Source organism: Marmota flaviventris, chromosome 10 (genome assembly GCF_047511675.1).
Source record: "Marmota flaviventris isolate mMarFla1 chromosome 10, mMarFla1.hap1, whole genome shotgun sequence".
NCBI lineage: Eukaryota > Metazoa > Chordata > Mammalia > Rodentia > Sciuridae > Marmota > Marmota flaviventris.
The window spans coordinates 123,079,334-123,098,506 of NC_092507.1; the positions used below are offsets into that span (position 1 = coordinate 123,079,334).

A 19,173-nucleotide genomic window follows, 5' to 3' on the forward strand; every position below is an offset into this window, starting at 1 on the left:
ATGTGTCCCCTTCTCTTACTGTGCCCTTGGGTGTGGCCTACCCAGGTGTCAGTCAACAGTGGACTTCATGAAAATAGACTCAGCCCCCTGAAACCTGACCCCTTGCCTCATCTGAATAGCTTCTCCTCAATAAAAGGGGTCAGCGCGTGCTCTTGCTCTCTCTCTTCCTGCAGACCCTTAAGGTCAGAGGAGCCGTCACAGCGACCCCAAAGAAAAAGGTATTTGTGTCTCGTGTGTGGTTATTCTGCGCAGAGCCCGGTTCACCTGGAATGACCCCTGAACCTTTTAGTTGCGAGAACAGAAACCTGGCAGTATATGTCACTTGCATTTTTTTTTTTTTTTTTTAATTTTAGTACCAGGGATTAAACCACTGAGCCATATCCCCAGCCTTTTTTTTTTTTTTAATATTTATTTTTTAGTTGTAGTTGGACACAATACCTTTATTTTATTTATTTATTTTTATGGGTGCTGAGGATCAAACCCAGGGCCTCACATGGGCTAGGTGAGTGCGCTACCACTGAGCCACAGTCCCAGCCCTCAGCTTTTTTGTTTTTTTTTAAACATTTTTTTAGTTGTTGATAGACCTTTATTTTATTTTTTTATATGTGGTGTTGAAAATCAAACCCAGTGCCTCACACATGCCAGGCAAGTGTGCTACTGTTGAGCCCCAGCCCCAACCCCTCCCCAGCCTTTTTTTAAGTAGTAGACAGATACAATACCTTTATTTTATTTATTTTTATAAGATGCTGAGGCTCAAACTCAGTGCCCTCACACATGCTGGGCAAGTACTCTACCACTGAGCTACAACCTCAGCCCCATCCCCAGACCTTTTTATTTTTTACTTTGAAACAGGTTCTCACTAAGTTGCTAAGACTGGTCTTGAACTTACAATCCTGGCTCCTTGTATGTTCTTTATGTTTTAATTGCTTTGCCTATATTTCTGTTGGTTTTTCTAAGCAATTTTTACAGCATATTATGCCTTATCTCATGTATATTCTTGAACTTTTTTCTTTTCAACCTTGTTCTGGAGGTTAAAAAGAAAAAGTTCATTTGACCCATTTAAACTACATCTTGACTTGGCTTGCTAAAATCTCCTTGTATTCTGATTTTGCTATCCAACATATTCATTATCCTTCCACATTCTTGATCTTGTTATCTACAAATATAGTTATCTATCATCAAAAAAAAAAAATTTTTAAGCAGTACTGGGGATTTAATCCAGGGATATTCTACCACTGAGCTATATATCCCCAGCCCACCCCTTTTTTATTTTTGAGACAGAATGTCACTCAATTACCAACACTGGCCTGGAATTTGAGGTCCTCCTACCTTAGCGTCTCAGGTAGTTTTTGTTTTTGTGGTAATGGGGAGTGAACTCAGGAGCACTTTACCACTGAGCTACATCCACAGTCCTTTTTTAATTTTATTTTTTGTATGTAGAGACAGGGTCACATTAAGTTACTGAGGGTCTCTATAAATTGCTGAGGCTAGCCTCAGCCTCCTGAGTCACTGGGATTATAGGTGTGCACCACCATGCCCAGCTCATTCTTATATCACCTGTTTGGGTCAATGACAATTCTGCCACATTCTTTCTGGCTTCATTTCTTCCCCTATCTACCCTAGAGTCCACAATGTCTCAAGATACTTTTACTCCATCCTTAATTACCTTTGTTCTTTGGTCCCTCACCACTCCCTAGTCCTAGATCAGTAACCTTTATACTTATTTATTCATTCAAGAACTATTTATCAGCTGGGTGTGGTGGAAGGCTGAAGCAGGAAGATCACAAGATCAAAGCTAACCTGGACAATTAAGAGACCCTGTATCATAATTTTGAAAATTTTTTTTACAGGGTCGGGGATGTAGGTCAGGGGTAGAACACTTGCCTAACATGCACAACAGACAACAACAATAAAAGGAAATGTTTCTGAGGCACTAGGTATTAAGGATAAAGACAGGTTTTCATCACTCTGGCTGTTGACTGCTGATTTATGGGAGATGGTTAGTTAGCTACCAGAGGGAACTGGAAGGGAGACAGATGCCTTGTGAAATTCCCACAGATGTGCTCCTTAAGAATCTTTCTCTAGTCCCAGCTCTGGCTTGTGTAGACCACCTTGTAGTCTACCTCTAAAGGAAAATAGATAAGTGCCAAATTCCCCAGCATTTATCTGTTGATGACATGTAATTTCCTGTCTGACTAAAGACAAGGATCTTTTTGCAAAGGCTTTTTAACTCAATCCTTTGCTCTTCTCTCTCTTCTGCAGTATTATACCATATCAATTGTCTCTTCTCCTTTGTAATTTCTTTCATTCCACAAGGCAATTCTCTTTAACCTACAATCCCTTAACCTTTTTCCTCCTTATTCTAAAGTCTTCCACTCAACCACCCTTCAGCAGCTTTGGGGGAGTGGATAAGTGCTGAAGCAGGAGGATCGCAAGTTCAGGGTCAGCCTCAGCAACTTAGCAAGACCCTGAGCAACTTAGGGAGACCCTGTCTCAAAATAAAATAAAATAAATAAATAAATAGGACTGGGGATGTAGCTCAGTGGTAAAGGGTTACTGAATTCTATCCTCAGTACTGAAAAAAAAAGTTATACTTTCTGGGCTGGTGATATAGCTCAGTTGGTAGAGTGCTTTTATGCATAAGACCCTGGGTTCAACCCCCACCACTACAAAAAAAAAAAGAAAAATGTTGTACTTTCTATCCTAATTCAATTCAACTATTGACTCTTTCAGCTTTTTGCTTCAATATTAAATCTCCCTCAAAATATTTTAATTTCCAAATACAATGGCTTCTTTTTAGTCTTTATCTGAATTTTAACCTCTTGCCTTTCTAACTCCTGACTTTCTTCCCTTCATACATTCAAAATAAACAAAAAAAATTGTGTGTGGAACTACTAATTTAGCCCAGGAACACCCTACCACTGAGCTATATACCCAGCTCCTTTTTTTTTTCTTTTCCATATTTTTTGATTGGTGCTTTATAGCTGTACAACCACCCTTGTTTTTTATTTTATTTTGAGACAGGGTATGACCCAGTTGCCCAGGCTGGCTTTGAACTTGTGATCCTCTTGTCTCCCCCTCCTGAATTGCTGAGGTTACAGATGTTGGCCACCATGTCTGGCTCTCAAAAGTTTTTTATTGATTCCTTTCTGTGTGCCAGGCACAGGGCCAAGGTGCTGGGAAGACAACAGTGAAGACAAGACTGTGCTCACACAGAACCTACAGTGATGGAATAGTAACAAATATAACAGACCAGATGCTCTAAACAATTACTCTACTATAAAACACCAGCTCGACTATATAAAAAACAAAAGCATGAAGCCAAAAATATAAAGCATGTATGACATCATACACCTTTAATCCTAGCTACTCCAGAGGCCAAGGCAGGAGGAAGTTCAAGGTCAGTTTTGGCAATTTAGGGAGACCTGTCTCAAAAATAAAAGGGCTGAGTATGGAGCTCAGTGGTAAAGTGCCCCTGGGTTCAATCCCCAACACCACCAAAAAAAAAAAAAAAAGTAAAGCTGAAATGTTGGTGATCATTCTAGAGACATCTGCCAAATACTCAGTGACAGAGCTTCAACCTTAACGGTTTCACAGGGGATAGTGGACACAATCTGCGTAAAAAGTAGCTGAGTCAGGATCCCTCTGAAGCCAGATTTAAAGTTAGGTAGTCAGTGTAGTTAGGTAAATCCGGTCTAATATCGAGTGAGATCTAAAATGGAGGCCATGTTGAGAATGAATTCTGGGAAAAGTTGAGCAACTCTTGGAATGTTAATGAAGTCCCCAGAAAAGCCCTAGGCCCAAAGTCCATCCCAAAGAAGTGTTAATGAACAGCCCCCAGCAAACTTGAAGGTGCTGACTCAGAAGTCCTTCCTGCCCAGATTACTTCTTTGGCCCACCTGTGTCCCACCCCTCGGGCCTTCCCACCTACATGCCATCACTGAAAGAACTATAAAAATGGGAAACAGCCGCACTTCCACGGATTCCATCTCTTGGGTCCCCTTCTTCCTCTGGGAGAAGTCTTTTCTGCAATCCTTTAATAAACTTCTAATTTCTACTCTGCCCCTGCCTCGGCGTGCTTCTCTGGTGTTATTCTTCAACATTGGGGAAGCAAGGACTTGTCACCGGTCAACAGCGGTACCTCTATATAAGGGAAGGATTCCTACAGGCTCTCAATGAAAGAATAAACCAGAAAATACCCACTGTGAGAAGAGAAACAGCAAAGAAATGTCCCTATGTCAATATTACCTTCGAATCAGGGGGGGAAAGGCCTTCCCTAGCAGTTCACAAGCTAGTCCTTTAATGAGCTTATGGCCTAAATTCATACTACCTTAAATAAAAAGAAAAATTTCACACTTTTGTACTGGGAATTGAATCTAGGGCTTTGTGCTTGCTAGGAAGCCACTCTACAGGGGACACTAAGCTACATTCCCAGATCCCAGAATTTAAAGTATAGGTTGGTAGTATCACCAGGCACTTCAGAGAAATAAACATAAATCCTCTCTCTTTTTTTTTTTTTTAAATGCACCTTTAATTCAAATCTTAAAAAATTCCTTACAGGGCTGGGATGTAGCTCAGTGGCAGAGCACTTGCCTTGTGTGTGGGGTGCTGGGTTCAGCATTGCCCAAAATAATCAATCCTTAGAGATAAAGTTTCTTCAAATATGAATTCACCAATAAAAAGCCCAAAACACAAAATAACAGGAAACAAGGGACCATGAATGAGAATGAGCAAAATCATAAATAGCAGAATTAGGCCTACAGAGACTGTGGATATTAGAATTATAATACAGCAAATAAATGTTACCTTTTAAAAGTTTTTAGTTGCTGAAAATATTGCTAAATTGCTGAGACCAGCCTCAAACTTGTGATCTTCACATCTCAGCCTCCCAAGGTTCTGGGATTACAGGTGTGAGCCACCACACCCCCTGAAAATAGGATCTTTAAAAAGGTAATTTAAGTTAAAAGAGATCAAGAGAGTGGGCCCTAATCCAACACAATTGGAGTCCTTATAAAAAGAAACTAGGTGGCTATTTCTGCCTCTGGAGATTGCCAGCATTCAGTGCATATTCCTTACTTTACCCTAAAGGGTCTCTCTTGAGATAGCCTCTTCTTCTTGAATAAGTATCTGCTTCCTTAAATAAACCTCTGTCTATGCCTTTGGAAAAAGAGAGATTAGATCACAGTGAGGAACAGAAAAAAAAGACTGTGAAGACACAGGGAAAAGATAACTCTCTATAAGTAGCCTCAGGAGAAACCATCCTTCAAAACCTTGACTTTAGGATTGCTAATTTCCGAAGAAAACAAATTTCTGTAAATTAAGCCATTCAGTTTGGTGTTTTGTAACAGCAGCTCTAATAAACAAAGACATAGAAGATTTATCTTTGATTCTTCTTTGATTTCTCTTTTCCTAATCCATCCATAGAATGTTGGTGTTCCCTCAGAGTCCCATTAGATCCTCTTCTCTCCTCCCCTATAGTCTCCTGAAGGAGAAAGGATCTGAAATTAGACCTGAATGCTAACTACCATTTAAAAACTGGCTTAGATTAGTTCTTCAATCTACATTTAAGGGGCTGGGGATGTGGCTCAGGTGGTAGCGCGCCCTCCTGGCATCCGGGTTCGATCCTCAGCACCACATACAAACAAAGATGTTGTGCCCGCCAAAAAACTAAAAATTAAATGTTAAAAAATTCTCTCTCTCTCTTAAAAAAAAAAAAAAATCTACATTTAACTTTCCCTTTTTGTAGAAATGGGGCAGGGAATGTAGCTCAGTGGTAGAGCACTTGTCTAACATATGTGAAACCCTGGGTTTAATCCTCAGCACCACCAAAAAAAGGGGTTGAGTAGAAACATCTCACATAGTTGTTTCTTATCTCATGAGAATTACCTTTTATTCAGTTCTCCTTATGTGGAAGGACAGGGCTAATTGTTCCTTTATCTTTTTGTTTATTTTATGGTGCTGGGATTGAATTTAGGACTTCAAGAATGCTCAGTTTCCCAAATTGCCCTGATTACAGACATGCACCACTGTGCCCCAAATTCTTTCCAGACAATTGCAACAACTTCCTAGGTGGATTCCCAGTAATCAACTCCCCAACCCCATCACTTGCCTACTGCCTTTTGCAACCATATTTAAGACATTATGCATTGGTTCTTTGGAAAATGGTTCACTTAGTTATGCAGATATTGTAAATGTTGAAAATTTCATTATCCATATATAATGTGATACACACACACCACATTTATTAAAACCATAACAGTCTAAGAGTTGGGCAAAATGGTATACACCTATAATCCTGGCAACTCAGGAGACTGAGACAGAAGGATCAAAGGTTCGAGGCCAGCCTAGGATTATAGGCATGTACCACTGTGCCTGCTGAATAACCTTGTTGTTGGCATTACTAAGAAATCAAACTCAGGGCCTCATGCATGATAGATATGCACTCTACCCCTGAGCTATATCCCAGCCCTGAATAATTATAGTTTGGATGTCAGTCAACCTTTCAAGTTAAAAGGTGTTTGATTAAAAAAAAAAAAAAAAGTCTGGTGGTATAGTTTAGTGGCACAGCACTTTGCCTAGAGTACACAAGATAGATCCTGGGTTCAATCTCCAGCACAGTAATGAGAAAAAAATTTAAAAAGTTAATTAAGCTCATAATCCAAACAACTGAACCACTGCTTTTCCTGGAGACAAAATCAAACTTTGATATAAAGCAAAAGTACTTTTTTTTTTTGTTTGTACTGGGGGTTGAGCCCAGGGGTGCTTTATCACTGAGCCACATCTCCAGCCCTCTTTTTTTTTTTTTTAATGTTTCATTTTATTATCCCCTGCTTATTGGTTACCCTCTGTCTTACCAGAGACAGAGATCATTATCCTTTTTTTTTAATGTCTGATATATCTGTCGAGTCTACAACTATTGTTGGCACTCGATATGTTTTTACTAAATGAATGGGGCAAGTGAATGAAGGGCCTAGAAGAGTAGGCTCCAGCCCTTTTTTTGCTTTTTTTGAGACAGAGTCTCACTAAAGTGCTCAGGACCTCAGTAAATTGCTTTGAATTTGGGATTCTCTTGCCTCAGTTTCCCGAGTCACTGGGATTACAGGTGTGTGCCAAGGCGTCTGATTAAAGCTAAGTATTTTACTTGGTACTTTTTTTTATCTTACCCAAGAGAATATTAAAAAGCCATATATTAGCTGGGAGTGGTGCACACACTTGTAATCCCAGTGGCTCAGGAGGCTGAGATAGGAGGATTTTAAGTTTGAGACCAGCCTCAGCAATTTAGCAAGATCCTGTCTCAAAGTAAAACTAAAAAGGACTGGGATGTGACTCAGTGATTAATCACCTCTGAGTTCAATCCCAGGTACAAAAAAATAAATAAATAGATAGCCACACATTCAAGGGTTGAGATTCACTAAAATTAATTTTTATTGCTTCATCAAAGTCATTCATAAGTAAAATCCATCTTTTTCATCATTGAAAATGTGAAAACTGACTACTAGTACAGTTTTGTGTCACTGAATTGATTTTTCTTTCTTTCTTTCTTTTTTTTTTTTGAGGTGCTGGTAATCAAAACACATGCTAGGCATGTGTTCTACCTCTAAGCTATCCCCCGGCCTTTTTTGTTTTGGTACCAGGGACTGAACTCAGGGGGAACTTAACCACTGAGTACATTCCCAGCCCTTTTCTGTATTTTATTTAAAGACAGGGTCTCACTAATTTGCTTAGGGCCTCACTATGTTGCTGAAGCTGGCTTTGAACTCGGAACCCTCCTAGCTCAGCCTCTAGAGCCACTGGGATTATAGGCACATGCCACTGTACCTGGCTTTTTCTTTTCTTTTTAAAAATTATTATTATTGGGACTGGGGATGTGGCTCAGTGGTAAAGTGTTTGCCTAGCATGCAGGAGACCCTGGGTTTGATCCTCAGCACCACAAAAAAATTTTTTTAAATTATTATTATTATTACTTTGTGGTACTGGGAGTTTATCTTGGGGTGCTCTACCATGAAGCTGCATCCTCAGCCTATTGATTGATTGATTGATTGATTGATTGGCAGGATCTACTAAGTTGCCAGTGCTGGCCTCAAATTTGTGATTCACCTGCCTTGGTCTTCCTTGCTTGGATTAAAGGTGTGCACCACAGTGCCTTTTTGGGGGGTTGGAGGGGATTGGCTGGAGATTAAACCCAGGGACACTTTACCACTGAGTTACATACCCAGATCTTTTTTCGATTTATTTTGAGACAGGGTCTCACTGAGTTGCTGAGCATCTCACTAAGTTGATGAGGCTAGCCTCAAACTTGTGCCTCCCTCAGCGTTCCAAGTAGCTGGGATTATAAGTGTGCTCACTATACCAGGCACCACTGCCTGTCTTATGCTATATATTTTTTAAATATTTTGAGTTGTAGATGGATACAATATCTTTAATTTGTTTATTTTTATGTGATGCTGGGGATCAAACCCAGTGACCCACACATGCTAGGCAAGTGCTTCACCATTGAGCCATAACCCCAGCCCATTGTTTTGTGCTGATTTGTTAGCAGTTTTACTCTCATTGCTTTAGCATGAACAGCGTGAAAATCAGTGAAGGAGGCAAATAACATCTTAATATTGTAAAAATATTTTTTACCTCAAGGATTGCCTCCCACAGGGATCAGGGGACTCTTCAGTCTGTTTACCAGGCTTTGAGAACTGATGCCTTAGATCCTTACAACCTCATGGAGTAAGAATACTGTCACTCAAACACACTCAGAGATAAAATCATTTGCCCAGAATCGCAGAGTTGGTGAATGGTGGGGCTGGGCTGAGCTGATTTGAAGCCTGTGTCCTCATGCATACCCCTCTGCATTCTACCCCTGGTACTTCCTTGAACAGGTCAGATTATTTTGCCTCTCTCTGTCTGCATATGTACCTGTTTGAAATGTTTTGTCCTTTCTCTGCATAGCTTGATATTCATCTGAAATCATTTTCTCCCAAGGCAGAGTTAATTATTTCCTCTTCTGTGTGCTCATGCATTTTGCTGATAGTTTTATTTTGGTACTAAGCTTGTTGTTTTCATTTTTCATATGTTCATTTTTTTTCTCTTTAGTGACTTTTTTTTAAAAGACAGGGAGGGTCTCACTAAATTGGCTAGGCTGACCGTGAACTTGTGATCCTCCTTTCTTGGCCTCTCCAGTAACTGGGTTATAGGTGTGTATCATTGTGCCAGGCAGTTACTGATTTTTATGTCTTGTTTAAGAAATTTTGGTAAGGATCACTTGAGCCCACAAGTTTGAGATCAGCCCAGACAACACAGTAAGACCCCCGTCTCAAAAAATTACAAAAAAAAAAAAAGAAAAAGATGCAGTTTTGGCTGGGTACAGTGGCACAGGCCTGTAATCCCAGTGGCTTGAGAGGCTGAGGCAGTAGGATTGCCAAGTTCAAAGCCAGCCTCAGCAATTTAATGAGATCCTGTCTCAAAACAAAAAATAAAAATAAAAACAGACTGGAGCCGTGGCTCAGTGGTTAAACACCCCTCAGTTCAATCCCCAACACACACACACACACACACACACACACACAAATGTAGTTTTATTATCTGTGAATACTGTCAGTTTTGTTTCTTCCTTTTTATCCTTGTTCCTTTTCTTTTTCTTTTTCACTCTACTCCAAGAAATATAAACAGTGATAGAAAGTTCCCTTCTTGTCCTTATTTTATTTGCAGTACTGGGGATTGAATCCAGGTACTCTCTACCACTGTGCTATGCCCCCGGCCCTTTTTATTTTTTATTTTGAGACAGGGTCTCTTTTAGTTGCCCAGGCTGGCCTTGAACTTGCTATCCTCCTGCCTCAGCCTCCTGAGTCATTGGGATTACAAGCATGTACCAGTGTGCCTGGCTTCTTTTCCTTAAAGAGAATGCTTCTAATATGCTACACCACTAAATGGGATTGAAGATTGCTATAATGTTTTTTAACATTTTTTATCTGCCTGATTAGTTATACATGACAGTAGAATGCATTTTGACACATCATACATATATGGAGTATAACTTCTCATCTGTCTGGTTGTACACGATGTAGAGTTACACAGGTCATGCATGTAATCACATATGCACATAGGGTAATAATGTCCGATTCATTCTACTGTCATTCCTACCCCCATGCTCCCTCCCCTCCCTGCTGTAGTGTTGGCAGTGATCCAATTTATAAGGTTAAAGTTCTCTTCCTTGTTTGAATTTTACTGAATGCCATGTTGATTTATAATGATTCAGGTTTGTTTGTTTGTTTGTTTTGCTTTTGGTACTGGGGATTGAATCCAGGGGCACTTAACCACTGAGCCCAGCCCCTACCCCTTCTCCTGAAATTCCCCCCTCCACCCCGCAGGGGGCAGTGGGGCAGGGTGGGGGTGGGGGTGAGGACTTCCAGAGATTGAACCCACTGAGCTACATCCCCAGCCCACCCACAATCTCAGCTTTTTTTTTTTTTTTTGAGACAGGGTCTTTCTAATTTGCTTAGGGCCTCACTAAATTGACAAGGCTGATCTTGAATTTGCGATTCTCCTGCCTCAGTCTCTCCAATTGCTCAGATTATAAACAGGGATTACATGGAAAACATGCCCTGCTAGTTTTCTTTCAGTACCAGGGATTGAACCCAGGGGTGCTCAATCACTGAGCCACATCCCCAGCCCTTGTTAATTTATATTCGAGACAGGGTCTCACTAACTTGCTCAGGGCCTCATAAAGTTTCTGAGGCTGACTCTGAACTTGTGATTCTCCTGCCTCAGCCCCCAAGCAGTTGGGATTACAGGAGTATGTTACCATTCCCCACTACCCAGTGAAGTGGTTTTTTGGTTTGTCTGCTTTTTGTGGTGCTGGGATTTGAACCCAGGGTCTTGTGCATGTGAGGCAAGCACTCTACCAACTGAGCTATATCCTGGCCCTAGTTTTGTTTTTAATTTCTGGGATGGACCTGGTGCATGCGAGGCACGTGCTCTACCACAGAACTACATCCCCAGCTATTTTATAATTCTTCATTATGTACCTAAAGACAAGGGACATGCCTTATTTACTTTTGTATCCCCAGCTTAATAACTTGAGTGTTGAATGAATGACGATCATTTATAATTATACTTCTCTCCCAAATAAGTAGGCTACTTCACCACAATTAGTTTTATCAATGTTCTGGAAAGCTAAACATGTTGTAATTCTTAAAAAAAACAAAAACAAAAAACTCTGGGGTATGTCAGAAAGGAAGAAGGGGAGAATATCAGATAAGTCAACTAGCAATGTTTGTCACACCTGAGAGATTGCTAAACTCTAATTATATGCCAGTGATACCTGTGAAGACTAGGTATCATTATGATTACACAAAAATTATTGATTATGGTGGGACGAACTGATGGTAGAAGGAACAATATGAAAGATTATGGCAAAGGGAACAGGAGAGGAAAGAAGGAAGGTATAAATTTGCCATTAAGCTTAAAGGGGAAAAGATTATTAGCCTTAGGTTAGAGGAAGAGAACAGGTTACTCCAGTAGTTCTGGAAATTTACATTAACAGAAAGTCTCTCAAAGCATGAGTTTATATGGGACCTAAAAAAGAAAAAGAAGCCAGGTGCAATGGTACAGGCTTATAACCTCAGCTACTCAAGAGGCGGAGATAGGTACAGTGGTAGTCCTGAAGTGCAACTCAGGAGATTGAGCGAGACATATCCCTTGAGCCCAGTTGAAGTCAGCCTGGGCAACATAATGAGTCCCCCCTCAAAGGGGGGAAAAATTCCCTGAGGACAGGACCTCCAAGAGATCATATTGGTTCTTGTCTCTGCTGCACAAACCCTTTCGCCTACTGGTGAGAGTAATGATTCTCCAAGAATCTACAAGGTAGCCACCCATTTACCTTGTGTAATACAGATAACTATCTTATCATAATGTCACATTCTATCATCATCTTAGTCATTAAGTCCTATGGACTCTGCCTCCACAGAGTTTAAACTGACCTTCTTTAATTCTACTTTACTATCACTCAGTATTTTTTTTTCTTCTGTACTTGGGATTGAGCCAAGGGCACTGTACCACTGAGCTATATCCTCAGCCCTTTGTATTTTTATTTTGAGACAGGGTCTCAATAAGTTGCCCAGGCTGGCCTCCCACTTGTGATCCTCCTGCCCCAGCCTCCCAAGTTGCTGAAATTGCAGGATGTGCCCATGCCTGGCTTATCATTATTTCTTGGCTGTCATGTTGCAGTGGCCTCCTACTTTATTTCTTTGCCTCTAATCCTTTCTCTCTCTCTCTCTTTTTTTTTTTTTTTAAAGATAGAGTGAGAGAGGGAGGGAGAGAGAGAGAGAGAGAGAATTTTTTTAATATTTATTTATTTTTTTTTAATTTCTCGGCGGACACAACATCTTTGTCTGTATGTGGTGCTGAGGATCGAACCCGGGCCGCACGCATGCCAGGCGAGCGCGCTACCGCTTGAGCCACATCCCCAGCCCCATCCTTTCTCTCTTAATCTATTCTAATACAATTAATGAAGTTAAATCATAGCAAACATCATGGTATCCTAGTGGGATTACAGGCCAGCTGGGATTACAGTCCTGTGCCACCACACCCTGCTTAACCATATTTTAAAGACTATGAACCTTGTTTACCTATTCTGCTTATGCCCAAATACCTCTTTGACTTTCAAACCCTTCAGTAATATGGCCCCATCCCACTTTTCTAACCTTTACATATACCTTGTTATTAACATTTCAATTTATCCATTCAACAGTGGAGCATCTGCCATGAGCCAGGCATAAGTAGGGTTACAAAAGGAAGCAGGGTGAGTGTTCTCATCAAGTGGATAGCATCAAGAAATTAATAAACCTAAAGAGTAGACAGTGGGGAAGAAGGAAAAACTAGGAGTATATGGTACTCTAGAAGGTACATGAATAAAGTGTTCCAAATGCACTAATCAGTCACATCAAAGACTGCTTGAAGTCAGGTAAAAGGAAGGTTGCAAAAGATCACTGAGACCAGTGATAATATCTACAAGAATGGTTTCTTTGGAGTGGTAGGAATGAAAAGTTAACTGAACTGGGCTCAAGAGAGAAAATGAGTTTAGGAGGTTGAAGTTTTTGCTATACAAGGAAGCATCAAAGTTGGGTCTGGTGGTGCATGCCTAAAATTCCAGCAGCTTGGGAGGCTGAAGTAGGAGTTCAAAGCCAGCCTCAGCAATTTAATGAGGCACTTGCAACTCAGTGAGACCCTGTCTCTAAATAAAATATAAAAAAAGGGCTGGGGATGTGGCTCAGTGGTTAAGTGTAATACAGATAATATCTTATCATAATGTCACATTAAGCACTCCTGAGTTCAGTTCCCAGTACAAAGAAAAAAAAAAAAAAAAGGAAGCTCAAGCTGGATGTGGTAGAATAAGCTCTAGAGTCTACTCAGAAGTTTGAGGTGGGAGGGAGACTTGAGTCAAGAATTCAAGAAAAGCCTGCACAATATGAAATCCTGTAACAAAATAAAACAGTATTAAAGAATTTTGGTTAAGTTTGTGAGAAAGAATATTAAGTTTATATACTGATGAAAATGTTTCCATAAACAGGAATAAATGGATGATGTGTGAATATAAAGGGATAACTGTGAGTACGTCAGTAGGCAAAGGAGATGGGATTCAACACACACATGAAGAGGCTGATCTTAGCAGAGGTTTATTCATTTTAACCACAGGAAAGGCAGACAGGATGGGAACAACAGCAGTAAATTAGTAGATTTAGTGAAGGGAAATGAAGTTTTCTCTTCTGATTGCTTCAGCTTTCTGTGAAGAAGGGAGGAAGAAATATTGGCAGTTTGATAGGAGATTCCAAGAGACATTTAGGAACATAGAAGAGTAAACTAACGAACTGCAGTAGAATTGGTGGACTCGTGATTTCTTGGTTTATAAAGTGAAACTTGCATTTCTTTTACAGCCTCTGAGAAAGGAAAAGCCATTGCTTTTGCTATTTCCTTGCACTTCACTACCTGATAAAATAATATTTTGGGTTGGGCTTGGTGGCACATGCCTATAATCCCAGCGACTCTGGAGGCTGAGGCAGGAAGATTTCAAGTTCAAGATCAGCAAGGGGCCCGGGCTGTGGCTCAGTGACAGTGCGCTTGCCTAGCATATGGGAGGCACTGGGTTTGATCCTCAGCACCACATAAAGATTAAAATAATTTTAAAAAGAAAAAACCAGCTGGGATGACAGTCCTGTTCCTCACACCCTGCTAAACCATATTTCAATGACTATGAACCTTGTTTAACCTATCCTGCTTATGTTCCTCAAGTACCTTATTCTCAAATTTTAGCTATTATTATTTTTAGAGATCTTTTAACCTTCAATTGAAGTTGACATACATGGCATATAACATAAGATTCTTGTTCTCTCCCTAAAGTTAACGTGCCTTATTACCAATACAAAAAATAAAGAGCTCGCTCAGAAGAGGTGCTGATTCAGTAAGGCTTATTTGTAAATGGCAGTAGAGAGTGGAAGAGAGATGAGGGAAGAGAAAGTAGGGAGACAGGAAAAAAGTGGAGGATCACTTCTGCATAGTCCACTTTATATGTAAAAGGTTCTTTATGGAAGTCCATGGACTATTCCCATTTCCAAACATGGCTGGACTGAGAGCAGCTGAGAATGTGCAAAATGGTTACAGGTTCCCAACACTGCCCTTTTATTTAACCCACATAAGACTTGCTCCTCATCCCATTTTTCCTCAACCTCCGAGGTGGCACTCGCCTGTAGTCTCAACAGGCCCAGGGGGCTGAGGCAAAAGGATCACAGGTTCGAGGCCAGCCTCAGCAACTTAGTGAGGCTGTAAGCAACCTAGTAGGACCCGGTCTCTAAACTTATAAAAAAAAAAAAAAAAAAAAAAAAAATTAACAAAACACGGGCTGTGGATGTGTATCAGTGGCTAAACGCCCTTGGGTTCAATCACTGGTACAAAAAAAAAAAAAAAAAAAAATTGAGGCTTATTTGTGGCTCAGCGCTAGAGCGCTCTCCTAGCATGTATGAGGCCCTAGGTTCAAATCCTCAGCACCACATAAAAATAAATAAAATAAAGGTACTGTATCCATCTACGACATGTAGAAAAGGCTGGGGTTGTGGCTCAGTGGTAGAGTGCTTGCCTGGCATGCACGAAGCACTGGGTTCGATCCTCGGCACCACATATATGTAAAATGAAGATACTGTGTCCACCTAAAACTTAAAAATAAATATTAAAAAAAAAAAAAAGAAAGAAAACTGGCACAAGCCGGGCAAGATGACGCACGCCTATGATCCCAGCGCCTTGGGAGGCTGAAACAGGATGGCAAGTTCCAAGATATCCTGGTCTCCTGAACTTTAGGAGACCCTGTCTCAAAAACTTCAACCGAGCGCCGCTGAGTAGAACCCCCAGTAGCCGAGAGGAAAAACAGACAAAACCTCTGGCACACAAAAACGGGGGCTCGCGAGTCGGCGCGTGGACGGAGGAGGCACCTGATCACGTCCAAGACCGCACCAGTCGGTGCCAAGGCGCTCGAGCCCGAGAGCGCGGAACCGCCGTTACGTAACGGGCAGCCGGAGGCCTGGAGAACGGAAGTCGCCGCCCCGGCCCCGCCCGGGCCGGTAAGAGCCATGCGCAACTCTCCGGAAGCTTCCGCCCCTATTCCCCTTTTATGGTTTTTCGGTTTTTTCTGACGCCAGCGCGTAGGACCGGCTCTAAAACCGTGATCTAGGAGCGCCTCTCCCACTCCTTACTTCCGCCTCCTTCGAGAGAGGAGTCGAGGCCTCCGTAGTCTTCTCGCACGGACTGGAAACTGTGGTGGCGGCGTGCGATGTTCGGCCTTAAGAGGAACGCGGTCATCGGACTCAACCTCTACTGCGGGGGCGCCGGGCTGGGGGCCAGCGGCGGCGCCACCCCGCCGGGAGCGCAGCTCTTGGCCGCCGAGAAGGAGGCCGCGGCCCGGCGAGAGGCAGGGGGAGGGGAAGCCGGCGCGCTCTCGGGCGGAAGCTCCCCAGCCGCCCAGGCGCAGGACGCCCGAAGGGTCGCGCGGCCGGTGCCCATTGGCGCCGAGGTCCCCGACGTCACCGCGACCCCGGCGAGGCGACTCTTCCTCGCGCCCTCCTACTGCGTGTCGCCGCCTGAGAAGATGGAAGCCCCCGCCGCCGCCATGTCGCCCGAAGAGGAGCTGGACGGCTACGAGCCCGAGCCCCTCGGGAAGCGGCCGGCGGTCCTGCCCTTGCTGGAGCTGGTTGGGGAAGCCGCCAAGAGCCCCGGCGCGGACGGGTCGCTGCCCTCGACGCCGCCGCCCGCGGAGGAGGAGGAGGACGAGCTGTACCGGCAGTCGCTGGAGATCATCTCGCGGTACCTCCGCGAGCAGGCGACCGGCGCCAAGGACGCGAAGCCGCTGCACGGGTCGGGGGCCGCCAGCAGGAAGGCGCTGGAGACCCTGCGGCGGGTCGGCGACGGAGTGCAGCGCAACCACGAGACGGCCTTCCAAGGTAAGGCGGCGCCCGCCGGCCGGACGGGCGGGCCGGGCCCGGTGCTTTTGGAAGTGCAGTCCTGTCCAGAGACGCGGAAGGGGGGATGGCAGTCGAGTGGGGCCGCCCCAGCTCGGTAGCGTCAGTGTAGAGCGACCTCCCCGCCGCGGGTGGGCAGGCGACCGCGGCCCGGCCGAGACAAAGGGGCCACGAGGACGTGCGTGCTTTTCTCCCCAGGCATGCTTCGGAAGCTGGACATCAAAAACGAGGATGATGTCAAGTCTCTGTCTCGCGTGATGGTCCATGTTTTCAGTGACGGAGTAACAAACTGGGGCAGGATTGTGACTCTCATTTCTTTTGGTGCCTTTGTGGCCAAACACTTGAAGAGCATAAACCAAGAAAGCTGCATTGAACCCTTAGCAGAAAGTATCACAGACGTGCTCGTAAGGACAAAACGGGACTGGCTGGTCAAACAAAGAGGCTGGGTAAGTGAGGGCCAGGCCTGCCGCGGCGGCGACTAACTCCGGGCTCCACGGGCGCGGGCTGGACCCCTGCCTGCCGGGCGCTGGTGAAGTAGGGGTTTGTAGGGAGAGTGTGTGGCCGTCCTGAATTGTATCAGAGGTCCTGGTTTTCTGTAGGTTATTGTAATTCAGTCGGATAATCGTCAGACCGGTGGACTCAAACCCTGAAGAAATAAAAGTCCCCTGGGTATAGTCATTAAGATACATTCCTAGGAGGCCCCTTACTGGATGGGACCTGTGTTTTCAGCATACCACCCAGATGGTTCTGATGCAGAAGGTACTTAACCACAGTGAGAAATACCGATCTACACATTTAAGCACTTATGTGGTGGGGGTTTGAGGTAGTAATTTTTGGCGTGGGGTGGTCTTTTTATAGGTTGTCATAATATGACCAATAGTACAGTAAAGTGACATTTAACTGTTATGGGTGCCGATTTACTGAAGGACTCAAAATGTCTCTTTTGCAGCCCAGAGATGAATAGTAATTGGTTCATCACTGCTTTGGTGGGGGTGCCTTATTAGACATTAAAACTCATCTTTTCTGTGTATATGGTGTTTTTAAGAGGGCAGAAACCCATACTTGAAAATGGTCTTTTCTTTTTTGTTTTCTAGGATGGGTTTGTGGAGTTCTTCCATGTAGAGGACCTAGAAGGCGGCATCAGAAATGTGCTGCTGGCTTTTGCAGGTGTTGCTGGCGTAGGAGCTGGTTTGGCGTATCTAATAAGATAGCCTTGTAAGTGCAATAGTTGACTGTTAACCAACTCCAGCCACCAAAACTTCTGGGAAATCAAATGTATTTATGGAAGTTGGACTTCAAGCTGCCCAGGCTGTAACCTCCAAGAGTGTCACTCTAGCAACCTAGCCAGAAAGCAAGAGGCAAGAGGATTATGTCTAACAAGAATAAATACATGGGAAAAGTAGTCCCCTTTGAAGAATTCACTGTATGAAAGAAGCAAAGTTCACTTTCAGCACCAAGCAAACTGGGAGGCCACAGAGGAGGACTGTTAGATTTAGTGGAAAAACTTAATTTCCTTGTCTAGAACCAGAAGAGAGGTCAGTAGCCAGACTAGTCATAAAATTCATTAAATATGCCCGCCAAATTCATTAATTTCCCATAGTGTGAAAAGAAAAGTACTAGTGATGCCAGTGATCCTATAAAGAAAAATTTAAGCTACAAGTAATTGAGCTATGACTAGAAGCCTCATTACTGTGCAACAGTGAAGGGAAGCTTTTCCTCTGTGATTAGCTTTCCCGGGTATATTTTCTTGAATAGAAGATCCAAGTGTTCAGGACTTTTATGCCTGTTCTACTTTGGCTTGATTTGAATGAGTCTCATTAGCATAGTAATGGCCATGAATACTTGACTTAAGGTTCATTTAGTTACAAATGTGGAATATTCTCATTTTTTTTTTAGGACAGAAACAGCTTGTAAATGTATTTGTCTGTAAAAATGTGTATATTTTTACAGAGAAAATATTTCTGCGAACATAAAGGGAGAAAAGTCTTGAATTTAAATTTTGAAAATTGTAACTTCTGTAGTTAGGAATCTATTTCTTCTTACAGCTTTTCTATTCTAAACTTTCTCCAGTTCAGTTCTAGAGTATATACAGAACCAATTTGTAATTGTATGCAACCTGGTTGTAGTGGGACAAATCTGATTTATAACTATGCAGGCTTTAATTTTCCAATCTGGTATTGGTAAGTATTCCTTAGATAGGTTTTTATTTGAAAACCTGGGATTAAGAAGTTGTGGAATGAAAATTAATCCTTTCATTTGGTTATGTATGGGTTTTCAATAATTGAGTCTAAGTGGAGTTTTGAGAGGTTGTTTTTAGGGGTGGGGGGAGTAGGCTAGTGACTTAAAAATAATGGGCTCTGATTAGGCAACTAATCATTTGAGTTCCTTACATTTGACCTAATTTAACTGGTAAAATTTAGACTGAGTGAATGAGCTCATCTTTAAAGCTTTTACTGAAAGATTTTCAGCTGTTCCAAGTGGGACTTGTTAGCATTGTTTATAAAAAGATAACATCAGGTGGATGAAAGACATTTGATCCCTTGTTTGCCTAATAAGTTGTAAAATGATGGCTTGGAAAAGCAGGCTAGAGTCTTAACTATGGTGCTATTATGGGGCTTGCTTGTTCAAACACAGGTTTAAGCCTCATACATCAATAAAAGAAATACTGATTCTTTTCTATTAA

General features: G+C 42.5%; 1 protein-coding gene, 1 long non-coding RNA gene and 1 pseudogene across 3 annotated transcripts in view; 1 reads left to right on the top strand and 2 right to left on the bottom strand.

Moving 5' to 3' along the window:
- Window positions 1-15,607, bottom strand: part of LOC114106657 (ras-related C3 botulinum toxin substrate 1 pseudogene) — a 30,777-nt pseudogene extending 15,170 nt beyond the window's left edge.
- LOC139707310 (uncharacterized) overlaps window positions 1-15,805 on the bottom strand; it is a 44,051-nt gene extending 28,246 nt beyond the window's left edge. The window contains exon 1 of the long non-coding RNA XR_011708972.1: window positions 15,729-15,805. This is a non-coding gene — a long non-coding RNA (uncharacterized lncRNA). The remainder of the gene's footprint in view (window positions 1-15,728) is intronic.
- On the top strand, window positions 14,893-19,173 carry Mcl1 (MCL1 apoptosis regulator, BCL2 family member). 2 transcript variants are annotated; one of them, XM_027953735.2, is made up of 3 exons: window positions 14,921-16,472; window positions 16,689-16,936; window positions 17,585-19,173. In XM_027953735.2, the coding sequence occupies exons 1-3, from the start codon at window positions 15,806-15,808 to the stop codon at window positions 17,699-17,701; spliced, it is 1,032 nt and encodes a 343-aa protein (XP_027809536.2). In that variant the 5' UTR covers window positions 14,921-15,805; the 3' UTR covers window positions 17,702-19,173. The 2 variants fall into 2 exon arrangements, with proteins under 2 accessions (XP_027809538.2, XP_027809536.2); XM_027953737.3 differs by lacking the exon at window positions 16,689-16,936 and having other exon boundaries at window positions 14,893-16,472.

What these genes read in the sequence shown, in the direction of transcription:
- Mcl1 (XM_027953735.2), top strand. Translation starts at nt 15,806, where the DNA reads ATGTTCGGCCTTAAGAGGAACGCGGTCATCGGACTCAACCTCTACTGC. An exon ending in CCACGAGACGGCCTTCCAAG is followed by an intron (nt 16,473 to 16,688) that starts GTAAGGCGGCGC and finishes TTTTCTCCCCAG; the next exon opens with GCATGCTTCGGAAGCTGGAC. An exon ending in TGGTCAAACAAAGAGGCTGG is followed by an intron (nt 16,937 to 17,584) that starts GTAAGTGAGGGC and finishes TTTGTTTTCTAG; the next exon opens with GATGGGTTTGTGGAGTTCTT.